Source organism: Eucyclogobius newberryi, unplaced genomic scaffold, assembly GCF_026437365.1.
Source record: "Eucyclogobius newberryi isolate DKJ021-1_F unplaced genomic scaffold, fEucNew1.0.hap1 SCAF_10, whole genome shotgun sequence".
Taxonomy (NCBI): domain Eukaryota; kingdom Metazoa; phylum Chordata; class Actinopteri; order Gobiiformes; family Gobiidae; genus Eucyclogobius; species Eucyclogobius newberryi.
In genome coordinates, this window is record NW_027315724.1 from 12561142 (window position 1) to 12576320 (window position 15179).

The following is a 15179-nucleotide window of genomic DNA, read 5'->3' on the forward strand; positions in this document are numbered from 1 at the left end:
TGTTTGTCCGAGATGACCTAAATTACGTTGTTGTCAGTGTGAGTAAAGCGCCGGAGGCCCTGGCGGTGAGGGTCTGGCTGGGTGGTGAAGCTGTTACTGTGGTTAACCTTTATAATCCGTGTGGTGAGTTAACGTTAGAGTCCTTACATAGTATCGGTAAGGATGTTCGGGGAAAGGCCGTGTGGTGTGGGGATTTTAATGCGCATAGCGCTTTGTGGGGCGGTAGTGGTACCGATAGGTATGGGCAAGTGGTAGAGGGTTTTATCAATCAAAGGGAGTTGGTTTGTCTGAATGATGGGAGTGGGACCCGCTATGATATGGGGACCGGTACGGAAAGTGCAATAGATCTTACGCTTGTGTCCAAGGAGTTAGCTGGTGTTTGTAGTTGGGAGGTTCTTGGTAATCTTTCTTTTGGTAGCGATCACTATCTAGTCCGCACCGAGATTGGCTTTGGGAGCCGTGTGGTCAGGGGGACGAGGATTCAGAGGTGGCAGTTGGCAAGGGCGGACTGGGGGGCTTTCCTGAGGAAAGCTGATGATGGTTCTAGGGTTCTGCAGGTAGGAGGATTGACTCAGGTGGATGATCTCAATAGTGCAATTGTCTCGCTCATCACGCAGTCAGCGGTAGGCACGATTCCTAAGAGTGGTGGTAGTGGACATAGGAAGCGGGTGCCGTGGTGGACTGAAGCATGTGGTCATGCTGTTAGGGCGAGAAATGCGGCGTTTCGCCGGCTAAGGGTTACCCACACTGAGGGTGCCCTCATTGACTACAAGAGGGCCCGCGCTGTTGTGCGGAAAACTGTAAGGACGGCCAAGAGTGCCTATTGGAGGCGGTATTGTTCCAAAATTGGGAGAGAAACGCGTCTCGGGGATGTTTGGGGGATGATTAAGCGGATGCATGGGGTTGAGCGCCGTCATGGGACCCCGGTCCTAATACTGAATGGTGTTGAAGCAGTCAGCGACGTTGACAAAGCTGAACTGTTGGCCAGCACCTTTGTGTCGGTGCACAGCTCTGACAATCTCTCACCTGCGGAAAGGCACTACAGGGAGAGTACTTTGGCCCAGAATTCTGAGCTGATTGGGCACCAGCCTTCGACTCAAGATGACCTTGACCTTCCGTTTAGTTTGTTTGAGCTAAGGAGAGCACTTTCTAAGGCGAAACAGACAGCCCCGGGTAAAGATGAGGTGTGCTATGACATGCTCTCTCATTTGACTGATGACACGCTTGGGCTAGTCCTGGGTCTTTTCAACCGTGTTTGGGATTCAGGTTGTGTTCCATCTGCGTGGAAACAGTCTACGGTGGTGCCGGTTCTGAAGCCGGGTAGGCCAGCGTCTGACCCTTCAAGTTATAGGCCGATTGCCTTGACGTCGCAGCTCGGGAAAACGATGGAGCGCATGGTTACCGAGCGGTTGGATTACTTCTTGGAGAGTCAGGGTTTGCTTCCCGCGCACCAGAGTGGTTTCCGTAGGGGCAGGAACACCATGGATTCCGTGTTGTGTTTGGAATCTGATATCCAGCTGGCCAGGGCTCAGAAAGAAAAGGTTATTGCGGTGCTCTTTGATGTGGAGAAGGCGTACGATATGGTTTGGAAGGATGGGCTCCTCATTAAGCTGCGGAAGTGTGGTGTGAAGGGTAAACTGTTTAACTGGGTCCGGAGCTTTCTGTCTGGCCGGCGTATCCAAACCAGAGTGGGCGCTGCTTACTCTGGGGTCTATGGGGTGGAGAATGGGATCCCGCAGGGGAGTGTGTGTAGCCCTATCTTGTTCAATGTTATGATTAAGGACATCTTTGACGACGTGGATGGGTCTGTTGGGAGGAGCCTTTATGCTGACGATGGCGCTCTATGGGTGAGAGGGAGGAATCTCCGGTTTTACGAGACGAAACTGCAAAGGGCAATACAGCAGGTGGAGCGGTGGACCCTGAAGTGGGGGTTTAAACTGTCCGTACGGAAGTCTCAAGTGATCTGTTTCTTCAATGGGCATAGGGACGTCTCCCTTCGACTGCATGGGCAGGTGCTCGAACAGGTCAGGAGGTGAGGTTCTTGGGGGTCACCTTTGACGAGAGGCTTAGTTGGCGTCGGCACATTGATGAGGTCAGTGGTAAATGCAAAAGGGTGAATAACTTGCTTCGCTGTCTATCCGGCCAGGACTGGGGGGCCAGCAGAAGGTCGCTCCTGGGTATTTATCGGGCCGTCATGAGGGCGGCTATTGATTATGGCTGTATAGCCTACATGTCTGCGGCTGAGACTAACTTAAAGAAGCTTGATGTGGAGCAAGCCCAGGCCTTGCGCATCTGCTGTAGGGCTTTTAGGACCTCCCCTGTCTCGGCGCTGCAGGTTGAGTTGGGGGAATTGCCGTTTCGGCTCCGGAGGCTAGAACTTCTGTTGGCTTACTGGGTGAATGTGCAAGGTCATACGAGCTCTCACCCGGTGAGGGACTTTCTCAGGGTTGATGGGGGGCAGAGTGAGGCTGGCGGTATGGTTTTCAGCCTGGTAGGAAATGCGAAGGCGCGGCTTGCGGGGGTTGGTGATCTGCGTGTGAGCCCGTCGGTGACTTTGTCTGCTATAGCTCCGTGGAAGTTTGTCCCGGCTCCTGTTGATGTTAGCTTGCATGGCAAGCTTAGAGGAGTCGCTGGGAGGGCACCGCAGTTTGCCGTTCAAGCGCTCATCGATAAGCACTCAGGTGATGTGTTTATTTATACCGACGGGTCTAGGGATCCTGAGAGTGGGCGTACTGGCGCCGCTTATTTTGTGCCTGACCTGGGGCTAGCGGTCAAGAAGAGGTTGACAGATCGCCTTTCTGTTTTCACGTCGGAACTCATAGCGATACGGTTGGCATTGGAATGGGCGGAATCTGCTTTGCAGTGTTGCGGCATTGTGGTGGCCTCTGACAGCCTTTCTGCATTGCAAAGCATTAAATCTGGGAAATCGGATTGCAGACAGGATGTGTTGAATGGCATCTTCTGTCTGATGCTCTCCCTGTCCAGGAAGGATGTGAGGGTTTCCTTCATTTGGGTCCCTGCGCATGTGGGGGTGGATGGTAACGAAATGGCTGATGCACTGGCTAAACGTTCCCTTGGGCGGCCATCAATTGATGTGGCGGTTGAGTTGGGCAAGTCTGAAATCAAGCCCGTTATCAAGAGTCATGTGGTCGGCCTTTGGCAGGAATTTTGGAGCCACTGTGTTACTGGACGGCATCTCTATCACATACAGGGTAGTGTGGGTCCTTGCGGGTCTATGGGCAGGAACGCGTGGGAGGAAAGGGCCTTCGCCCGCATGAGGATTGGCCATGCTGGACTCGATTGGTCACTGAGTAGGATAGGCAAGCATCCGACTGGTCTGTGTGGTCACTGTCGGGTGCCAGGGACTGTCGAGCATGTGCTGATTTGCTGTGGGGCTTATGATAGGGAAAGGGCCGGGTTGGCCTTGTGGTTTCGGAATAATGGGCGGGAGTTCAGTCTGCGGAGCGTTCTGGCGATCCAGTCACAGGGTTTGTGTCAGGCTGTGGTTGCTTACTTATGTAGCACAGGGCTGGGTAAACGTTTATAGAGGTGGGGGGTGTTGGAGACTGAGCCGAGGATGAGGAGCAAAAGGGTGTTCTAACGCGCTTGGACTTCATGGGCCTAGAAACGCCAAAGTGATGGAAGAAGGACTTCTAAAGGATAAAACGACAAAGACGTCCCATGACCTCATGGGCTTTGTAAAACAACAAAGACGTCCCATGATCTGATGGGCTTTGTACTTCCAAAGCACCGAACGTCAAAGAGGGCGAGAAAGATGAAGAAGAGTCTCCCTGGAATAAAGCCGGTTGGTCTCTGACACAACAACTATTCTAGTCACAAAAACATATCATGACCTCATGGGCTTTGTAACGCCAAAGCAATGGGAGGAGTACTTTTACGGACTACGACAGAGTCTGAGGACTACGAAACGTCTGAGGAATAAAGTCTGGCGGTAATGCAACACTCGGATGCCAACCGCCATAAAACAACAACAACAACAACAACAACAACATTCTTCAGGCTTCATTCTATAGGCTTTAATATGTCCACCGATGTCGCCGCTTGGTAGCCGTGCGTCTACGAGACTGGGCGAGGACAGGAGACCACCCCCACCCCCATCTCGTCACTCTGATCACTCTGACTCCCCACAAGCAGACCCCCATCACTCCGACTCCCATTTAGCGCCAATAGTTGTTGTGCCAGAGACCAATCGGCTTTATTCCAGGGAGACTCTTATTCACCTTCCTCGCCCTCTTTGACGTTCGGTGCTTTGGAAGTACAAAGCCCATGAGATCATGGGACGTCTTTGTTGTTTTACAAAGCCCATGAGGTCATGGGACGTCTTTGTCGTTTTATCCTTTAGAAGTCCTTCTTCCATCACTTTGGCGTTTCTAGGCCCATGAAGTCCAAGCGCGTTAGAACATCTTCCTCTCCTTCTTTGACGTTCGGTGCTTCCATCATACAGCTTTATTCTTTAGGCTTCATTCTATAGGCTTTAATATTTCCACTGATGTTGCTGCTTGGTAGCCGTGCGTCTACGAGACTGGACGAGGACAGGAGACCACCCCCCACCCCCATCTCGTCACCACCTCAGACTTTGTCGCAGTCCTTAAAAGTTATTCTTCCATTGCTTTGGTGTTACAAAATCCATGAGGTCGTGAGATGTCTTTGTTGTTGTATCCTTTAGAAGTTCTTCTTCCATCACTTTGGTGTTTCTAAGCCCATGAGTTCAAAGCGCGTTAGAACATCCTCTTGCTCCTTATCCTCGGCTCAGTCTCCAACACACCCCAACTCTATAAACGTTCACCCAGCCCCGTGCTATATAAGTAAGCAACCACAGCCTCACACAAACCCTGTGACTGGATCGCAAGAACTTTCCGCAGATTGAACTCCCGCCCAGTATTCCGAAACCACAAGGTCAACCAGGCCCTTTCTCTTTCATAAGCCTGGAGCTTTATTTGGTTCTCACAGGTAGGTACACACAGACTGCTATCTGATTCGTCATCCTTATCAACGTTCGTAACGTGGCAGACTTCTTCTTCTTCTTCTTTGGTGTTTTATGGCAGTTGGTATCCCAAGTGTTACATTACCGCCAGACTTTTTTCTTTAGACTTTATTCCAGAGCTGACTCTTCTTCTTTGGCGCTTCCGCCGTACATCTTCTAATTCTTTAGACTTTATTGTTTAGGCTTTATTCTTTAGGCTTTATTCTTTAGACTTTGAGTCAGTTGTTGTTGTTGTTGTTTTATAGCTGCTGTTGTTGTTGTTGTTGTTGTTGTTGTTGTTGTTGTTGTTGTTTTAGTTTTATGGCGGTTGGCATCCAATTGTTGCATTACCGCCAGACTTTGTTGTTGGCGGTTGGCATCCAAGTGTTGCATTACCGCCAGACTTTATTCCTCAGACTTTGTCGTATTCCTTAGAAGTTCTTCTTCCATTGCTTTGGTGTTACAAAGCCCATCAAGTCATCAAGCGAAGCTTTGGAATAGATTATAGAATTGACCGCTCTATGACTCATGAAGTCATCAATCATTCTCATTGAAATTACGTTCTAGAATTTGATGCTCTTGACATTCTTTAGTCATGCTTTATAGTATATCTATTATGTTGTTGTTGTTGTTGTTGTTGTTGTTTTTGTTGTTGTGTTGCTTTTAATGATTGCAGATAGCCTGGGGCTGATGCCGTCAGGTCCTGCTGCCTTCCTCACTTTAATCCTCTTCAGCTCACTCCTCACCTGTGCTGCTGTGACAGTCAGTGGTTGGCAGGGGGACCGTGTGCTGGGGGGATGGGTGAGTCCAGGCGAAGTGGGGAGCTGATGGGGCAGAGAAGTGAAGAGGAACAGATGCAGGGCATTGTCCAGCTGTGGAAGAGGGAGCATGCAGCTGTGCAGGGGGAGGGGCGGGTGACCGATGAAATCTCAAGAAGTGAGCATTTAAATCATTCACCCACTGAAGATTCCCCTCTGTCTGGGCAGGGGGGATTTTGAAGCCCGAGATGGTTTTCAGGCTCCTCCACACTCCCTGAATGTTCTTTTGCTGCAGCTGCTCCTCCATCCTCCTCTTGTAGCCGGCCTCGGCCTGCCTGATCTTCCTTCTCAGCTCCTTTTGCACAGTCCTCAGCTCTTCCTTGTTGCCTGACCTGAAGGCTCTCTTCTTATCCTTCATGGCTTGTTGTTTGTAAAACACCGCACCGTCCGGGAGGGAACAATGTTCTCAAAACAGAAGTTTATGTAGTCCGTGATGCACTCAGTGATGGTGTTGATGTCCTTCCCATATGGGCCATAGAGCTCAGTCCAGACAGTGGTTCTGAAGCAGTCCCTCAGAGCCTCCTCACTCTCAGCAGACCACATTCTCACCTCACGCGACACCACAGGCTGCCTGCGCACGATGGGTTCATACACAGGCCTCAGATGTACAATGTTGTGGTCCGAGCTGCCCAGGGGAGGGAGGGGGGAAGAGGAATAAGCCTCTTTGGTGTTGGCAAAAAACAAGTCCAATGTTCTATTGTTTCTGGTGGGACAGGTAACATACTGTAACATACTGTATGTTGGTAGAACAGAAGAGGGAGAAGCGTGGTTAAAGTCACCCGAGACGAGGAAGAGAGTCTGTGGGTGCTGTGTTTGCAGCCTACAAGTGCAGGAGAGCAGTGCTTCACAAGCATATTCAGCATTGGCAGACGGGGCCACATAGACTGCGATCAAAATCACATGTGAGAACTCCCGGGGCAGATAAGCTGCTGCTTCACTGTGCAGTGTTCGGGTTTGGACCAGCTCGTGTTCACATACACAGCCAGACCTCCTCCTCTTTTCTTTCCATATTCTCTCGTTCTGTCCGCCCGCAGCAGATGAAAATTGTCCAAACCTACAATAGAGTCTGGCATTTCTGCTGTTATCCAGGTCTCTGTGAAAATCAAGACGCTGCTGTCCCTGTAAATCCTCTGGGACCGCATGAGGCTCGCTTTTTCCGTCATTTTATTCTGAAGGGACCTCACGTTGCCCATGTCTACGGCGGAAACCGGCTTTCTATTTTCTCCTCTCTTCTCACGGATTTTACGTCCAGCCCTTCTGCTTCGCTTCGTTTTCCTTAGGATGTCCGCCGGGATAACGTGACGATCTCCGGGTAAGACGACTGTTCTCCGCAGTTTCATGAGTTCTTCCTTTGTGTAAACGCGGTACGGCGCCGGCTGGGGGGCGCGGGGGGGCCGGGGGGGCTCGGAGCCGAGGCACATTGCGACGAAAACACCCAATCCAGCCGAATAAAGTCAAAACAAGTTGAATTAAAGCGATTCCAGTGCTTGTCCCGACCGTTCGTGAAGTTCCTCTTTTATATAAACGTGTACCGCGGCAGGCTGTACTTTAGCGGCGGCCGAAGGGCGCGGGGGGGGCCTGGGGCTAGCTCGGAGTTAGCTCACATCACGACGACATGACGAAAAACACTCAAATCCAGCCGAAAAAAGTCAAAAATAGTTGAATTAAAAACGATTCCAGCGTGTGTCCCTATCGTACAGTAAAATAGAAAAAAATATTTACAAAATATAGAAGATAAAGCACAATAAGTCAGATGGCCCTGGCCTCGATGAATCCAGCAGCGATAGATGGGAAAATGCAGAGGAGGATGAAGAGGAACAATAAATAAATGAATAAATAAATAACACAAAACACAGTGGTAGCTGATGGTATATTTCTTGGGAATGGGATGTGACTAAGACCCAAAGACCCAAGACCCACATTTGTTGCCGTTCAGAAGGTGTCGTTTTAAAGTCACCTGACTCAAATTTGAGTCTTCAACGAGCAGCCAAGCAAAGAAAGGCTCAAGGTGCGTTTGTGTTTTTCGTTTTACTTCAAATCACTTTTCCGACTAAATCGATGTCACGTTTTATTGTGAAAGTCCCAGCCGGATGCTGTTTATCCCTGTCTTTTGTTTCCTGCGTGATGATGAAGACTATGATGTTGGACTGTGTCTGCGATGGAGAAGCAGCGGCGGGAGCGGACAACAACAACACCGGGAGCGACGCGTCCATGGAGCGTTTACGCGCGGAGCAGCAGCGGTAAAGCACTTGGAACGTTGACGGAGACGCGCGTAAAGATGTGGATGATCTGTTTCCTCCAAAGCCACGCGTCAAAGGGTGGAAAAGTACTTAGGCTGCTGAGGGGGGGATGCTAAGCTATCAGAGCCCCCAAGAATGCTAGTTATGCTTTAATAAACTGTCAAACGTGGAAATGTTAAGCTTTAAGAGGACGTATTATTCATTTTTTCCTGACATGTAATCTTACATTAAACGCACCGATCGTTTTTTGTTAACGTGTTCTTTGTAAACCAGACGTTCGATCGAAAACTGCTTAATATAATATCATACAAACTTGTCCATCCCTTTTGAGAGACCATACATTCTAGTAATTATTGAATTATTGAATCTCTATTCAAATGACGTGCAAACTGCAAACAAAAGGAAAGAAATGAGATTACTCGCATGAGATTTGTCTGATTTAATAATCTTGCAATTTTTTAATCCGGCAATAACCCCTTGATGATTGTATACTAATGCATTTTTCATGTTTGTGTTTTTATTGTTATTTTTGAGGACTAACTAACCCAGAAACCTTTGACTAAACTGCTATCCCATAAATAAACTACAACACTAACAAGCTCAAATGAAAAGAGTTACAGTTTGCCATAATATGATGTTTGTTTGTTTATTAATGTTAACATTCTATAGCAGTGTTTCCCATTAATAGAGGAGATTATTGTTTATTCCTCTAAAATTCGACCCCAAAGTCTATAAAAAACCTGGACTGTACATTGGTATCTCAAAATAAAACACTTTGTTGCCCATTGTATTATCACAATGTTTAAAAGTGTGCAATAACTGCTTCATTTTCGTTCTTCTTTACCCTGCATTTAATGAGGAAAGTCGTTGAGATTACTAATGGCCAAAACTGCAGCACAGATCAGTCATAATGGCAACACATTTAGACTATTAGTCATAAAAACACACAATTCCTGCAAACACTGAGTACATTTACACAGCCAGGGAAAAAAAGAACACAATAATTAGATAAGATATTCTGTGTGTGTTTACATGCAGAGAAATCTGATCAGTGAAAGCACTCAGTGACAGTGGCTGTAGTTCCATGCTCATTCTAAGATTATCAGATTATTATCAGTTTTTTTTTTAGTTAAACTATGATTAAAGTGATTTGTAAACAGCAAAATCATCTGATTTCTTTCTGATTATGGTCCCTCAGTTTCAAACATCATATTTTGCAGTTTGCAATGACATTTAAACCAATGTAAAGGTCTAGAAATCAGATTATAATAAGATGTTGGTGTTTGTGAATGCTGTGTCAGTTAATTTTTAGAATATTTTTTGTATTTTGAAGCCAAAGCACAATCAAGTTTTTATCACTTTCTCGTTCTCTTTCTCGTGTCTTTGTCACATTTGTTTGTAAGGTGGCCCCCAGGGTTCACAACAACAATGAATTTGAAGGCAAAATGAATGAACAGACAACAAAATTGAATATCCACAACACTTCAGTGTAACTACACTTAACAGAGAGCACAAATTGTATTGTGCTGTAGATATTTCACTGTGTTGTCTGTCCATTTTCATATTATTGTTGTGAACCCTGGGGGCCACCGTACGCTTTCCTTTTTAAACTTTTTTTTCCCTTTTCAAAACTTGCACGGCTATGAACAATCCAATATAAAGTGTCTACAGAGCCGCGGCGCGTGGCCGAAACTGCTAGGCTATTTCGTGCCACGGCTCCTGAAACTGCTGGGCTATGTGACCGCGCCGCGGCTCTGTAGCCACGGCCAAATAAATCAGCTCACTCAAGTCAAATATAACCGTACATGACATTTTAATCATCCAATAACTCCAGAAATCCGATAATGATCAGATTTTCTCCCCTCGCTCTTGTTTTCAGGTAGATAACAGAGGAGTCGGAGCTGGTCCGCCTGCTATGGCCACTGGACATTTCCCTGGAAGGACTTCACATGGAGTAAACTGGAGCGCTCCGGGAGCAGGCAAACCTCTGTGTGAGAATGGAGCTCCCTGGATCCTCTACCTTCTGGAGGAGTGTGTGGACAACATGTGGGAGTACCTCAGTGTAGTGATCGGACTCGTATCCATGTTCTGTTTTCTGCTTTCCACACTACCGTAAGTACAAGCCATTGACCGTTATGTATTGGCAGGATTGTTATTCATTAAAAAAAACTAATTCTAACTCTAGGCAGGTGTGTGTGGCCTATCGTAATGGTAAAGTAGAGGAAGCCATGTCGTTTGGCTTTCTCTTTTTCCTCTTCAGTGGAGACTTGACAAATTTTGCCGGCTGTTATCTCACCGGGCAGCTTCCTATTCAGGTAAACATCTTTCTTTTATTTTTTTACACTTGTTTATTCAAAGCTTATTTTAAAATGACATATTACCATTTTGATGTAGGTAGTTGCTGTGATTTTCTACATCTTCACAGACCTAATCCTCATCTCACAGTTTCTCTATTATAAGATTAAAAACAACTCCAGCAAAAGTAAGTTAAAGGAGACGTATGATTATTTTTTTCAAGATGCTTTGTGTTAAACTATTACATAAATAGAATATCATTTAACATTTTGTTAATTGTAAAACACATCAATCTAAAACGGCTCAGTGATAAAAGCGGATTCTTTTACTGACTTCCAGTCCAAACCTGCTGAACTGTTAAGCCCCGCCTCTTCATAGTGACATGTCACCAATGAAGAATATTCGTTTAATCAATAATTGTCATTTTTCAGGTCCAACCATTTGAGCTAAAAAAAGAAATTAATAATAAAAAAAAAATATTCATTTTAATTCCATTTATTCTTTAAAAAAAATAAACCTTCACATTATTATGTCACATTAACATTAGCTTTATCATTATCTGAAAGATTGATTTCATATAACTGGTCCCGAACTGTTGGAAGGTTAATGTATTAGCAACTGGGAATTGAATAATATTACGGATTATACTGTTGTTTAGTCATAATTGTGTCAATAATTGCGATTGTGATATTTTTTTCGCAATCACCAAAATCACAAAATATTTTTTATATATATAGATATTGTGACATCCCAGCAATGTTTTTATTTATTATTTATTATTTAAGATGCTACATGACAGTACATGTATCACTCAGAGTTTTAATTTTTCAGAAAAATCACTCAGTACAGGGATGTGGGCGGAGATAGGTGGTAGGTAAAAACAGGACTTTTCTGAGCACTTGAGACTCAGTTACAGGACAATACAGGATTAATTCAAACATGCATGAATCAATCTAAATACAATGATGGGTGAAATAATGATGTTTTTACAAGGTTAAACTCTCATTACTGATCAACTGATTTAGCAGAATATGTCCCCTTTAACATTTCTGTGCAGTGTAATTCATGCTCTTTTGTTAAAGTATTTATTTTTCTCTCGTGTAGAAATCCCGCTGTTGAAGTGGCTTTGCTTCATGTGGTGCGGTGCTGGGACGTTGCTCCTTCTAGCTTTGCCCAAAATAATTATTAGTAATGCAACGGTTACTGCTCAGGTCGGTGTAATAACGTAGAGCGAATGTGAAAAAAACATCTGTGAGTAACGTTCTCGTCTTTGTTCTACAGGGTTTAGGTGCAGATAGGAAATCTGTGAAGCTGGCTGGATTTATATGTGGATATATGGCAACGATATTCTACCTCTTGTCCCGCTTTCCTCAGCTTTATAAAAATGTAAAGCCAAAATATCACCGCAATTCCATTTGTTGTTGTGATATAGTAACAAGCTATTGCGAACAAATTGATTCTAATTTACGAAATGGAGGCAACATAGTATGATTTCCATGGGGAATTTAGGATTTGCTGGAGAATTTCATACAATTCAATGAAAGTCTTGACAAAAACTTGATTTGCAGGATTTACTGGCTAACAACTTACGGTAATGTAAGTACAAATGAAAGTTTTCAGCAATATTTGTGTAGATCAAATTCAATTTTGAGTCTATAAAACCATATTTTTCAGTCTCTTGTATTTGAAACGCAAACTAACCGCTAGAAATTCAAAATTGTAACTTATTTAAACACATTTTTAAGTCAGATAATCCTCCATTCCGGAATATGAAACATTCTGATGACATAGCGTAAGGATCATTGATTTAACTGTAAGTTTTTTAATGTATTGTTGCACATATCTTCTACTTGCTGTCGTTTTGGTGTAGTTCCAACGACGGTCGACAGAGGGCACTTCTTACCTCTTGTTTGCTCTTGCGATGATGGGCAATGGAACGTACGGCCTGAGTGTGATGCTCGTCCTGCCGGCCCTGAGAGGCTCCAAACAAGCCTTCATCCTGAACCATCTGGCCTGGCTCATCGGGAGCATGGGAGTCCTCATCCTCGACTTCTTTGTATCCTTCGACTATCACCACTCAGTGACGTGTGTGTGTTATCACCCAATCATTGCTAAATAGTTGCCATTTTCAACACTCGGCACATCAAAACTAGGAGAGTTGCCGTTATTTGGTCCTAAACTGAGCCCATTTTTGTCTTGACGTGGGACTTTGTTTGGGCTTGTTCTAGTCCTTGTTCAGTGATGATCTAGTCCAGGTTTCGTTTCAGATTTAGTCCTGGTTTAGTCCCAGTTTGGATGCAGTGAATCTTCAAATGTGAACGCACCCTTAAACCAGATGAGGATCAATTTAGGTCTTACATCGCAACCAAATCAAGTATGTGAACGCAGCCTTAGAAACGGACCGAAGGCTGCAGGAGGAGCTTATGACACAGAGATTTACCCTGATCGAAAGTGGTTCAATACAAGCCCAGCTCGAACCCGGTCGTTTACGTTGTCATTTTGGTTCTGAAGACGTTTATCCAATCAGAAAGTTGTGATGATCAGCCTACATTTACGTTCATATTTGCCACTTTACTCTTCCCCATTGAAAGAGACATGGCCGTTACAAATGAAGCCTGCTTAAATTCAGCCTGGAAGACCTAACTCCACCCATCTACGTCAAGGCCACCTGCTCCCCAGCTCAACCAACGCACCCAGTCCGGGCGTCGGCCACCATGGAAGGACCCCTCTCCCCAGCGCCATCATCGCACTCAAGCGGGCGCCCGCCTGTCCGTCTGAGAGAGTCAGATCCCTCACTTCACCATGGACTCTTCCAGGTTTCTGCGCTTATCCCAAAGAGGTTATGCAGTTTTTCCCGGCCAAGAAGGAGGGTGAAAGGACAGGGGACGTCTGCATCATGGCCCCCGCACCTGCTCCTCATCCCCAATCAACGCTCTCAAGTGACTCCTCCCCGCTCCAATCAGCGCACAGGCGGTCGCATTTAAGCCCTCAGGCAGATGGCTTGGCCGCTTCAGACCGTACTGCGACCCACCACCTCCCCAGCTCCTCCTCTGCATTCCCCTCATCCTCTACCTTCTCTTCACATCTATCACCACCAGGCTCCGAGGGGAGACATCTAATACAAATAGATCATGGAGTGCCTATGATCGCAACGTCTTCCGCCGGGGTCCGAGCGCCAAATAACCCACGTAATAAAGCTTGCTAAACAGTCCTTTCTGGTCGTCTTTGCGTCTCTCCAGGGTGAAATGCATTTTATACCATTTTATAGTCTTTTTTTTTCCCTTAACCTTGATTCCAGGTCACAGCGCAGTTCATCTTATACAGAAACAACAGGACATGTAAAAGCAGTGCATTAACCAGCAGCACAGAAGTGGAGCCTCTTCTCTGTGAGGACGAGGAACAGTCCGTTCTATAGGACAACAAACAAACAAACAAAAAAACAAACGCACATGTTTTAATCTCACTGTTCAGTCCTGGCATCGTTTATTACCCCATACAGGGCTTTTAGGGTTGAATTACGGTACTTTTATTTGCCATTTGGCCCTGTTACACAAACACTCAGCTAAAAGCTTTATTCCAGATGTTTGCTGAAGTTATAGAACAGAGGAGCGCTTCAGGACCAAAGACAGTCGCTGGGTTGTTTTGCCTGATTCTGTTGTTTTTTTCTTTTATTTTTTTTTTTTAAGTCAACTAGTGTAAATACTGTACTGTATACTGCTTTCATTTAGGGATATCTGTGCCTTTTGAAATTAAACATTGTCTTAACCTAACCTGTTTGTTTAAAATCAGAATATTCATGACCACGTTTTAGCTCCTTGCCAAATGTATTTACCAGTCAATTTGAAATACAAATTATGCTTTTGTTTGAGCTATTTTTATTTGTGGATTTATTGTTTTTTTCTTGTTTCTTGTGTTTTAGGATATAACAAGGTATTTATTTAATTCAGTTACTTTTTATTTGTAATATTTAGATTATTTTTATATAACCAGTTAATATTTTTTTGCACTAATAATTGTCATCAGCAAATGTTTCGACCTCAGGCACGTAATGTCTTAGATACAGTTACACCTCTTACTATTTGATGTGTTCAAATCATAATCAAAACAGACAAAAAAAAGCCTAGACTTGCTTTTACCTTTTTGTTTTCTTTTTTAAAGCTCGACGGGAACTTTGATTCTTTCTTATTGTGTTAGATCTGGCAGAAATGCAAAACGACAGGATAAGCTATTGTAATATATAGGACTATTTTTAATATTGTGGATTTTACGACGCAAACGCTTTGTTAGTGACAGATATTTATACTTTTAAATATTAAACATGCTCAATTGAAATGCGATGTTAACCTGACTTCTGGGGGAGTTCTTTTTTGTATCATTTATACTTATTAATGTACAAATTACGCCTAATAAAAAAACCTTCCATATTATTCAATGCAGTCTTTGCCTTAATCAACAAGCTCCATCTTTAAAGGTCCATTATGTAACTTTTGTGTTGGAGAAGGCTCCGAAATAGGGTTTTATCTCTCCATGGAAACAAGCAGATGCAATAAAAACATCTGCTATTGAATAAATAAATACAAAGTATATACTGTAAGTCCAGTGTCATTCTGTGGAACAATAACAAAGTAATAACATTTGGTACAGACCCTCCACCAGAAAAGTGACGCAGTGAACCTTTAAATGGGACACAAACATAATATTGAAAAGTAACAGGTTGGACCACACATTTCACTTAAACGTGGAGAACATGATTATATTTCAGATTTTACTTATTCAAAATTACTTTTTTTTTCTCTAGTTTGACAATTTGGGTTAAGTTTCTAATGTTACTTTCTGGTTTGA

General features: G+C 44.6%; 1 protein-coding gene across 1 annotated transcript; it reads left to right on the forward strand.

Moving 5' to 3' along the window:
* The first annotated feature begins 7965 nt into the window (after positions 1 to 7965).
* Positions 7966 to 13956, forward strand: LOC140370525 (lysosomal amino acid transporter 1 homolog). Its single transcript, XM_072457697.1, has 8 exons — positions 7966 to 8042; positions 9922 to 10154; positions 10228 to 10357; positions 10437 to 10524; positions 11442 to 11548; positions 11619 to 11723; positions 12208 to 12393; positions 13636 to 13956. The coding sequence occupies exons 2-8, from the start codon at positions 9958 to 9960 to the stop codon at positions 13750 to 13752; spliced, it is 930 nt and encodes a 309-aa protein (XP_072313798.1). The 5' UTR covers positions 7966 to 8042; positions 9922 to 9957; the 3' UTR covers positions 13753 to 13956.
* The last annotated feature ends 1223 nt before the right edge of the window (positions 13957 to 15179 follow it).